The 12,106-nt window shown below is 32.3% G+C and overlaps 1 protein-coding gene across 1 annotated transcript; it reads right to left on the reverse strand.

Annotated features, from left to right (window-relative positions):
- Positions 1 to 1,021: 1,021 nt before the first annotated feature.
- On the reverse strand, positions 1,022 to 7,461 carry LOC105635587 ((DL)-glycerol-3-phosphatase 2). The gene is made up of 6 exons (XM_089725332.1): positions 7,216 to 7,461; positions 5,420 to 5,644; positions 4,110 to 4,170; positions 3,834 to 3,981; positions 3,595 to 3,674; positions 1,022 to 1,461 (listed from the first exon to the last, which is right to left on the reverse strand). The coding sequence occupies exons 1-6, from the start codon at positions 7,292 to 7,294 to the stop codon at positions 1,338 to 1,340; spliced, it is 717 nt and encodes a 238-aa protein (XP_089581458.1). The 5' UTR covers positions 7,295 to 7,461; the 3' UTR covers positions 1,022 to 1,337.
- Positions 7,462 to 12,106: the final 4,645 nt, after the last annotated feature.

Genomic DNA, 12,106 nt, shown 5'->3' on the forward strand with positions numbered 1-12,106 from the left:
ACCGTATAGTGGGATATTGCCACCTAAGTTGTCAATAATGGTGATCCTTCTTATTATTTTACTATTGAATTATGAAAACCAAAGATCGAATATAACTTCAATCTCAAATATGTTAATCAGGTATGGTCTGATTGTTATTCTTATCTCTCGTAGAAAATATAGAGAGTAAAATGTCTCTAGTTTGAGTCTTTAAAATATATCGAGTTTGAATTTTCTTCACCACAAAAGATTATCACCAATTAAGTGAGTGCTATTCAAAGGGAGAGTTGTCTATTATTCCGATCCATTGAATCTCTCATGTATCAAAAAGAACTTCAATCTCAAAGATTAATGAATCATATTATAGGTTTTAATTTTGCATAGATTTCTTCACAATTGTTATCTTCAAATATAATCTTATGCACTTAACGGGACGATTTCCAATTGCAACAGTATAAATTGAAATAATAGAATAGTATAATTATAACCATTAAATTGAATGGTCCATGCTCTTGTTATGTGAGACAAAAGCAAAAGAAAAGGCAAATATAAATAAATTTTGGCAGGATGCGAAAATAGAGACGAAAAGGAAAAGTTGGTGTGTTTAAATTATTGAAAGAAAGTGTTTAAATTAGTTACTGGAAATTGATTTTAATTATTCACCAATAATTCTATTTTCAAGTACCTGTATTAATACGAAGTAAGTTCGAAGTTGAAACCATACAATTCCTTTACCTTTAAATATTTGCAATGCAATAGTCATTATTTGAGAAGTTCATATTGGAGCATTTAATAAAAATTATTATATAATATTGACAAAAAATATTATTAGTAATAAGTTGCTCTTTTAAAATAAAAATAAAGGCACTCCTCATAGGAGAAGATAAAATTGCATCACTGAATAAAAACTGCAATCAAAATTGATAAAAAAAAAAAAAAAAAAAAAAAAAAAAAAAAAAACACAGACATACAAACATGCCCATGACATATCAACATAAATTCACCGCTTAAAAAAGCACTAAACCTTTAATTGTTAACGGAGTGAAAAAAAATATCTCTTATTATTAAAGGACCTTGAAGTGAAAAAACAAGAACCCATATAATATTCTTTTTGCACCTTGTTACTATTTCTTCACATATGTGTCTTTATCATGTAGGCTTCTGCCCTTTCAAGAACAAGTATATCAGTATGATCAATGATGAGTATTCCTTCATAGAAATGAATTTGTGGATAGTAAAATGAGAATTAAAACGTATGCCCAAAGAGCAAACCAGAAAGGACATGCCTAAAATCATATCAATTGAAAAGCAGTAAAAGAGATTATTTTTATTTCTAAAATCTGCAAATTTTAGCTTTCCTAATTTTCAAAAGAAGGCAAACCCCAATAACCTGGATTGAATTCCAACAGCGAGCTTAAAACCTGATCTGCATTTCCATGATAAGAGCTATCCAACCTTGGATCTGGAACCATTACTACATTCCTGCATGGTGTATGCAACAATTAGTGCCAGAGGGACTATTCTGGTGTCGAATAAAATTTTCAGTATATCAGACGCCACTCAACTGAAATAAAAACATATTTGATTACGTTGCATTATGCCATATACCAAATATAACCTAAATGAATAGACATTCAACAAAGTGACTAAAATTATAACTATACAATGAGTGCAAATGCATTAGATAAGACATTTAAATCCAGGATTTGTATTCTAATAAGCTAAAGTGTGGTACCATGTCTAGACCCAAAATGAGTTAACGCAAATTCGTTTAGAAAGAATAATCAATCATCATTTTTGTTAAGGTTTTAAAAAGTCGAAGCGTACGCTTTTTGGTTTGATTTTGCTTCATTAAAGACTGCAATAAAGAAATAGAATTATATCAGGTGTTGCATCGGGAAAAAGCAGCTCGACTGGCCTTCTTCAGTAAGAGAGAAGACCAATTAGAAGAGAAAAACGCTATAAAATAATTAACAAAAGGCCTCAGGAAACTTCCAAGGCATCCAAACCAAAAGCTCTATACTGATTCAATATCTTCAATTCATTGAGATGTCGAAAGAAAATTGCTTTTGCTATTCATTGAAATCCATGTTTGTAAGTTTTATTCCATTTCGATTAATTCCACTTGCGATGGCAACAAAAGTTGGCTGTCCCATTTATTTTGGAAGGGAGAGGGAATTAAAAATCCCAAACACAAATATGGCAAGTAGCCAAGTGTATATATGCCTCAGGATTGTGAAAAACAATATGCATAAACAAGTACATTAAATAGGTTACTAAGGGTGTGCCTGGCAAAGTTCAGGCAGCACAACATTAGATATTTTCATCACATTTATCCCTCATAAAATAGAGTTCTGATGGAAGTAAATGAAGGGAAAAATGTTTAATTTACCCCTGAAATTTCTTTTGAAGTCCAATAACTTGTGTCCAATTTAATCCAAAATTAACTTTTACATCAATTTTGGGAAAATTTTCAAATAGGTCGCCACAAAACATATGTTTGTCAGTCCAAAAACCAGACATGCATCCTTGTCAGTCATATGCCTGTCAGCCAAGTTCCCACTTCCTCCATCAATAGGAACTCAATGAAGGTATTATATTTGTTTTTCATTTATTAAAGCATAAGATTTGATAGTGCTGTACACAAAATCATGAGGGCTTAGTATTAAAGTTAGGAGTCAAGGTTAGAGAATGTAGTAAAGGGGGGGTTGTGATGTTGGTGGCAACATTGGCTACACTAATAATGGTTTGGTGGCAGTGAACTGTGAACTGATGATTGGGAGGAGAGACAAATGTTTGAGAAGAAAGGGAGGACGACAGGATGAGCTCTTGTATTCTGTTTCTATTTTCATTTTTTATTTCAAAACATTTTTTATTATTTAGGAATATTTTTAAAATATAAAAACAATATTTCATTATTTTTGTCAAACAATGGACAAAGTTGATCATTAATCATAATTCCTATCCTAAGTTGATCCAAAAATCAATTTTAAACTTAATTACACATCAAAGGAAAGTTCAAGATACAAATTGAGTATTTATCCTAAATGAAAATGAGTTTTAGAACACATTTTTGAAACTTAACCAATACATAAAACATAAATATGTTATAACCATATATCAATTATTTAATACAGACACATATATAGAAAGAAATATTTAATTTAAAATGATTGAAGTCTAATGAGCTTATATTTCTTATTCTGGTTTGGTTTGTTACATATATAATCGGAACACAAAATTTTAGTTTGAAACATTATCTTGTGACACCATCCTATTGAGGTTCCCAAAACTCGATTTTACAGTTCCACTCCCACTGGTAATATAACATGATGCAGAAAGCATATGTTGTGCAAGTCGCATAACATGATCCACTTACATAGCCCACCAAATCCCGTTACTTTCGTAGCACATATTTTATATTTGCTACAATGTGGATAAATTCAACCATGATCATATTCTTTTATCACATTTGATAAAAAAAAATAGATTTAAATGGATCCTACCATTAAAGAAACTATGGCATTTGTAGGAAAGGAAGAAAACCATTTACTATGATAGAAAATTTGCAATTGACACACCATATATGTGGGAAGAATACTGGACAATACTTACATTCCAGCATTCTTAGCTGCAAGAACACCTAAGGGTGCATCTTCAAAAACAAGAATCTTCTGTGGATCCAATGGACCACCCTATCATTCACAAATATCAAAACTGTTATTTTGCTAATTCTCGATGTCAAAATTAATAAAGCTAACTTAGGGGGAAAAACCATAAACTGAATCAATCAAATATCCCAGCAGATTTTACTACCACCAGATATGATAATAGAAAAACCTCATCAAACTTACCTGAAATCTCCTGGCTGCTGCAAGGAATAATTCTGGTGATGGCTTGCCTTGTTTAACTTCTGGATCATCCCCAAGAACAATATGATGCATCAAGGAGAAAAGCTCACCATGTCTTTGTGTTTTCAATTCAAAATGCCGTCTGCGAGAACTGAAATATATACCTATTAAATAGAATTCATAAACTTGGAAGAACAAGTGAGATAAATCTGATCCAGAAATCTATTCCGGACAAAATAAACATATAACTTGTAAGAAATGGAAACAGATAAAACATACCCAGTTGCCACAGCAATTGGTATTCCTTTTGCATGGAGATGCTTGACCAAACGGCTAGCTCCTACAATAAATGAAGAATTAAATATGTGAGCATAATCGATCTTAGTCTCATAACAAGCATGTAATCGCTCTATGCCTCAGTATTTGTACTTATTTTTCAAACTAAATCTTCTTATAAACAGGATTTAAAACCAGCACAGAACAATACCATACAGGTCAACAGAACTTCAGATTATTTATGTTTCTTGTTCTTTTTGCGGTTTCCATCAAGTGACTTGTGCTTTTCTTCTTTCTATACTTCCTCTTTGGATGGTTGCAAGACAAAGAAAACCAAAATTACAAGCCAGAAGCCAAAGCGAGCTCCTATATTAGTACTCCTTTTTTATCCTCTTTCATCAAAATAGGAGACAAGTTAGATCTGTCTAAACATCATTTGGGAATCTTCTTAGGGCCAGCCTGTTTGGCACTGCTGCTTGAGTTGCTATCAAGAAAAGCAACATGTTGAATATGTTAAAAGGTCATTAAAAATGTTTTTAAGGTGAACTTCACATGTTTAAAGGATATTAAAAAAATATCTAAAAGGTGTTTTAGGAAAAGCAGCTTCAACCTCTATATCAAATAGACTACTGATGTACAAACTTATCTAGATTTAGAGCCTGCAGCTTAAAACAGTAAGTCACGTCACCCATATCAACAGAGCATTTCGAACAACAACAGGTAAGGCCAACTTTTCTATAATTGCCAACATTAATTGAAAAAACATTGTTAATCCACTAAAAATCCGTAACTTTCCTCATTTCCTTTTTTTTTTAAAAAAAAAATATCTATAACAGCCCTCAATGTTATGGTTTCAATATTGTTCCCATCCTCCAAATACGCGCCTAGTCCATTTTAATGGATATCAAAAGCTATTTAATGGAGCAGAAAGAGAAAGAAGATCAGAGGGGGGGAAAAATGAGAGGATATTGGTGTAATTACACAAGAGACTCATTAAATCATTATATTATTTTAATAATCACTTTCCTTATTCTATATGATTAAGATCATTTTATGTCAGGGTTGTTTTTTGAGTGCCACTGCTTTCATGTGGATTTGAGTCAAGTCACTTCAAGTTTGGGACAGTTTTATTCACCCATCTGGTTGAATTGCAGGGAAACACCACCCACCCACCCCCCCGCCCCCCCAACCAACAAAAAAAAATGACAAGAAAAAAATAAAAAGCCTCAATTTATCAAAGTTGCAGTCATGCTCAAGAGATGAAGACTGAAAAGTATACTAAATCAATGTATAATTATTGCTACAAATAATACCTGGCATCAGATCACTTGTTGGAAACATGTTCCGCAGCATCTCCTCTTTTTCTACAAGAAAGTCCTCAGCCGAAAGAGAATCACTAATCCCAGTCTCCTCAACAAAAACCTTAGCTGCTTCTATTGCTTTCTTCCCCATCATTTTTGCCTTTAGAGACCAATCAAAAGTTTTATTGTATCGGGCAAGTATGATTTCCTGGACCTCAGTATAGAATTTCTCTGTGTCTGATATATGGAGTGGAAAGTTCATCAGATATATAGTTCATTTCTTAATGAACAGATTAAAGGAATAAATCTGCATGATTAATACATAGATTAGGACTGGAAGACTAGGAATTTGGGATATCTGGGATGCAAAAATTGGGTCCAGATTTATTTGTTTGGAGTGAGAAATTAAAATACGCAGCAAAATAAATAGTAGCCTCATGTTCACAGGTCCAAGGAATTATTTGTTGGTAGAGAGCCAAATGCTGGACCCGCATCAAAATAAATGCCACAAATTGACATAATCCAACAAACATTACTTCCTGTATGATCTATCTGCAAGAAAAATTAATCTAACTGGACAAACAGATGCTAAGTGGGATAAGATAAGGCATTAGAATAACCCATATGCTAGACTCGCATTACAGAAAAGCATAAGACAGTTTTTTTTATTATTATTGTTAATGTCATGCTAAAGCCCTGCTAAAATACAGTGAAAACTGATGTGCGACATACTGCCATACTGTGAATAGTAAATCCAAGAAAACATCAAGCTAATCCTTTTGATTCTTCCACACCATTTGTTTACAGATAAGTGCGCTATGTTCCACAGCTTTTGAACAGAACCAAAAGGCCACAAAAAACACTCAGTCCTTCCTTTTCAAAACCCTCTAAAATTAGAAACTGGTAAAAATCCACTAGAAAGGGATACAAAATACTGCATTTTTTTTTTTTTCAAAACAAGTCATTTTGTACTGCACAAAGACCAACCAAGTCACTTCAATTATTTAAAATACGATGAAATAATTCACATACTAGCCAAAACATGCCTCACAACTCAAAAACTTCTATTCTTAATTCTTGCTAAATTCACCAAAATTATCCTTCTCTCAGAAAGTTGTTAGTTTAAAGCAAGTCTTCCCCTCCTTAAATCCATCAATTCTCTTCGACTTAATTAAACACGCATAGAGCAGTAGGAAACTGCCAACTAGGTAAATGGTGAACCTCAGAATTCCATGTTTAGTGTGTTATTTGTCATAGATCTTGGAGAAGGAAACTAGCAACCACCATTAAATCTAAAATTTCATTCTCACAGTCGGTGCAACTTAAAATCTCACAACATTATTTGCATTTTTTTGCCAAACAATTCAATGGTGTTAGCCAATGCATTAACATCCCAAAAAAAAAAAAAAAAAAAAAAACAAAGGATCTAGTTGCAAGATAACACGCCAATCTTATTCACCATAAGAATCCATTTTGAATGATTTAAGGCTCTGTTTGGTAAGTGCGGAATGGAATCTACTGGATTTCCAGTTACAACTAGAAATGTATTTTGATTCCATTCTACGAGGCTTATAAAGATTCTTTAACATGATTAAAATGTCAATTGCCAATTAGTCGTATAACAAAGGAACTAGAGCTATGTGAATATATAGAGCAGTAAACTAACCAATCAATCTCAGAAATCTCATTTTAGTAAGATTTAGTACAAAACAAACAAACAAGTACATACATTAACTATAAAACATATATCAACCCGTCAATCGACAAAGAGAAAAACCCGACGACGAAAAAATATTTGACGAAATTACCGAGTAAGAGACCATCCATGTCGAAGATGACGTGAGTGATGGGAGCTTTCACTGGAAGTGTACCGGAGGAATTGGCCATTGCAGAACAGTACTTGAGCTTATGGAGTTCCCTTCCCAGTGTACGGGCTAAATTGTTGAAGGATCTAGGTCGAAAGGTAGGGCAAAGGCAAAGCTAGAATGATACTCTGATGCCGAGCATTCAGATTAATAGAATTTTAGTCATATTTGCCAGACTTTTGCAGGGAGAAGGAATAATGTTATTACCTCGGCGTATATTCAAATTGACAAAATTATCCTTTCACTTAGGAAAAATTATTATTTCATCCCCGACCAAATTTTGTAAGTAGTTCACACAATTTGATCGAATAATACATCTGAGCTTGATTCCCTCGTTTTAAATAGATATTTCTTTTAATTTTAAGGCTGTTATATTGGGGTAAAAAGATTAAAATGCCCTCAAATACTCTTCTTTTTATCATCACTATACACTCTATTTTTATCATAACATTTGTTGGTATAACACGGTTCCAAAATCCGCAGTTCTAATTTCCAATCGTCAGTTTTGATTATAAAACAAAATTAAATTGGAACCAAACCGCTTTTAGACGGTTTTGAAACCATTAGTTTGGTTTTTTCCGATTTTAAACCAAAATTAAATAATACTTCATCCGTCTTATTTTGTTTACTTATTATTCCTTTTTTAGATTTTCCAAAATAGTTTCAAGGTTTCTAAATTTAGACATATAAATAATTATTTTCTCCATAATAACCTTTATAATCCTTTATTAAATGAGGAATTTTTATTAATATCTTCAATGAATTAAGGGTAAAAAAAGGATAAAATAAATTTTGTGTGCTAAATACTTAATGTGCGTATTTTGTCAAACCATGCAAATAAAATGGAACGGAGAGAGTATATTTTAAACTTTTTAAATATTTTTTAAAATTTTTAACTTGAAGAAATAATAATAATAATAATAATAATAATAATAATAATAATAATAATAAATATTACTATTGAAAAAAAACTGAATCAATTTAATAAAAATTACTTTAAAAAATGTAGAAAAACAAAAAAGTAAGTTGAGAGTTATTTGAAAATATTGTTTTTCACAGTTTCAAAGCAAAACTATTAGTTTCAATTTGAAACAATAAAGAACTAGAATTGAACATTAAGTTCACGGTTTCAGTTACAGTCCTAGAACCAGAACCGTAACTGTCACACCTTACCTTAATGTAAGACATGGCATGTCGCCCGTAATATATATACTTAATAAGCACTTAAGTCTTATAAATGCTTACTAAGTATACTACAAGGGACTTAATACTGTTGATTCATTCATTTATATCTTGTAGAAAAGTAGATTTACTTATTAAATGTAAAACTCCTTTTTGGTTCTTTCATCTGTTATAAAGAAATGTCTGATGTAAGACTTTTAAACCATTCCATTTATGTACTAATATCAAAATCACAATGGACAACATTTCATTTCACAACCACTGCTAAAAACATTCAATCATGGCCACCCCTCATACTACAGATATCAATTGGCCAACGTCCTCCTCTTTCACAGTATAAGAATCATAAAATTCATTTACAAATATCATTCGGTCGTATGCTTTCAAAATAATCTTTTTCCTTTTTAAAAACTTATGAATATAATTATAATTCATAAAGCAAATCCATTGAAAATATTTTGCAAAATCAATTTCATTTTGTTTAAATAAAAGTAGGAAAGGAATAATATACACTAACCTGAACTAGATGGCTCCCCTAGCCCTTTTCCTCTATTAATCACCCTCTCCTCAACTCCCTTTCTCTCAGCAGCTGTAGCATGATATTAATACTCACATTAAGATCATACTACACAATGTACACACATGCACTTCTAGAAGAATGTAAATTAAGCATTAGAATGTAGTCTCATGCTTTTTCTTTCATTTTCACTATACTTGTCCAAGTGTTATATGATCTGAATTTAAGACAGTAGGTTCCCAACATCTTAGGGTACTGTTCTGGAAAATTTCATAATTTTTAAAGCTCATTTGCATTTTTAAATGACATAATTATAGAATCTGAATGTCAATTTTTCTCATGCTGAGCAGCCTGTACTAATTTAATTATAACTCCATTTCCTTTTATCCAATGGCCTTCCCCTTTTACCATGACCTACCCAACATCTCAGCCTATCTCCATGTAAATTTTCATGAATTTTGAAGTTCATTTGCTGAGCCAAATAGGTCAATTACAGAAGCTGAAGTTGGTTAGTTATTTTCACTTCCTCCTTCATTTCTATGGATTACTTTTTGAATTCCATGAACTTTGAAGTGAGGTGCTTGTTTGTGTAATCTGATTTGGTGAAGATGAAGTGATGAGAAGTGATTTGAAGGTGATTTAAGATGATTGAAAGTAGTTATGCATGAATTCAAAGTCTAAGTTGCATAAGTCACCAAGATGGATGATTTTGAGTTTGTTCTTGATATGCCATGAACTAGGGATTCTGATATATCTTATATTATGATGTTGTGTAAGTAATAGAAGAGTTGAATTGCATGAATTTGTGCTGGAAGTGAGTTGAGAATGCTTGAGCAAACATATCATTGTTGGACCTGTTATAGTTGGGCTGTCTGAACTTCAGCTTCTGTAATTGACCTATTTGGCTCAGCAAATGAACTTCAAAATTCATGAAAATTTATATGGAGATAGGCTGAGATGTTGGGTAGGTCGTGGTAAAAGAGGAAGGCCATTGGATAAAAGGAAATGGAGTTATAATTAATAAACCAAGCGTATTTAATATTCTAAACTTCACTTGGTAAAAATCGTACGGAAATTACCGTTTTTCAGGCTTTTCGGGTAAAATCGTGCTTTACCGAGAAGTCATTCATCTTTTAACTCATTTTTGATTTCCTTTAAACTTTCACATTGATTTGCAAAGATCAATTAATGTTTCATTTAATTAATAGTAATATCCTCAATATTTATATAGTGTTTCCCATTATTCTAAGTTTTCCTTTCATTCGGATAACCGAATTCATCGAAAAAGCTAGAATAGCAAGAACTACAAAGTTGAGGATATTACAGTAACTACAGTGTTGTGTCGATTTTGACCAATTCGATTTCTGTTCGGCTGCAATTTGAAATCGAACTATGGTCATCCCTATTGGCTTAATGCATAATTTTTCTCCCGAAGTTTAGTATTTTAACCTCGTGGCATTCTATAATCACGAGAACCTATCATGCACTTTGTATTACACAATTCAATAATAAATTTGCCCCTTGCCTCGTGAGCAAAGAAAGCTGTTGGGGATAAAATTACGCAAAATCCCCAATAAGTCGGATTTATGAGGGAGCAAAAGAAAATAATAACACACAATTTGATAACGGAGTTCGGCCAATCTTGCCTACGTCTCCGGACTGCCACAGATTAGAAAAATAAATAAAATATTTACATACACTCATAACCCTCCATCCAAGAATACCCCAAAAATTAAGCTTAATCTTTCTTCTTGGATAATCTCTCTATTTTTCTCTCTCACAAGTGCTCGCACTCTCTCTATTCTTCTTGTTGGTATGTTTAAATGAATTTCGTCTGACTCTTTTTATAGACGGTTCAGTGAATGAGTCGTCGTCTTCATACTTTGTCAAAAAGAAATAGCCAACTTTTCTTTTTTTTTTCAAATAACAAGTTTTCCTTTTTTTTCTTTCTTTTGCACATGTGGGTCCCATTTAAATGGGCACACCACAACCAACTTTGACAAAAGCGTGAAATACAAATGCAGTTGGGAGTGTTGAGGGCCTTTGAAGTTGCCCACTTGGAGTTCCAATGACTATAATAATAAAACACCCTTCATAGCAGTTGGACCCTAATTTTGTCTCTTCCTCTCAGTCATGTTCTTCTCACGATTCACAACCAAGTGTAGGGTGAAGGTGTAGTTCAATTTAAGACCAAAATTAACAACATCGCAACCTTCTAAGCTTTTCAATTTTGCAAGTAATTACATCTTTCATATTGCTTTTGTGATAACTAAGCTTTTCGTAGCAAATTAGGGTTATGTTCATAGATATTCGACTAGGTTTTGATATTCCAGTGTGCCGTTATGAAGAAACTGTAATCTTAAAACATTCATATACAGAGACTAATCCTGAGAGGAAGCTTTTTGGATGTAGGAAACATGGGTAAAGTTTGAGGGATTCTGTAATGCTAAATTTATTTATTTATTTATTTATTTTTTGTAACTAACGAAGGATGGTATATTGTCCTTGTAGAATAGTTGGAGCTCGTAATTATTTTCAGTGGCATGATGCACCGTTGCCTGAGCATATTCAGCACATAATCATTGGATTAGTGAGGAAGATTAAATAAGTGGATGAAGAAAAGATAAAAAAAAAAAAAAAGAAGAAGAAAGGAAGGCCATTGCTGTAGAATTGTATATGCAGTTGTCTGTGTTGTGCTTGAGGTAGCTTTTAGAGAATTGTTTATTCCTTTGGCCCCCAAAATAGGGCTTTGAATGCATGCATTGGGGGGTTTTTGAAGCAGGGTCATTGTAAAGGGTTCCTTTGGTGTAGGCTTGGTAGTTTGCCTCTTATAGCAGTTGCTCCGACCTTTTTCACTTTTTCTTTCAATTCACTTTTTACTCTTTATTTAGCTTTTAATTTTTTGCTCGCTTTTAATCAAATCAGATCTATTATAAACTCATATCTATTATAAAAAAATGGATATGTTTTTTCTTTGCTTTTATTATTATTAATATTGCTTTATCTCATATTTGGAGTTTTTTTTCCTTCTATATAAGGGTTTGGTCGCTTCTAAATAAAATATGATATTTAATTGGAGGCTTTAACGATCTGTTTAGAAAAGAAAAGAAATGAAAATAATGAAAGAATCAAAAT

The sequence above is a fragment of the Jatropha curcas genome, chromosome 8 (assembly GCF_041381405.1).
Source record: "Jatropha curcas cultivar XTBG-Jc1 chromosome 8, XTBG_Jcur_1.0, whole genome shotgun sequence".
Classification (NCBI taxonomy): Eukaryota; Viridiplantae; Streptophyta; class Magnoliopsida; order Malpighiales; family Euphorbiaceae; genus Jatropha; species Jatropha curcas.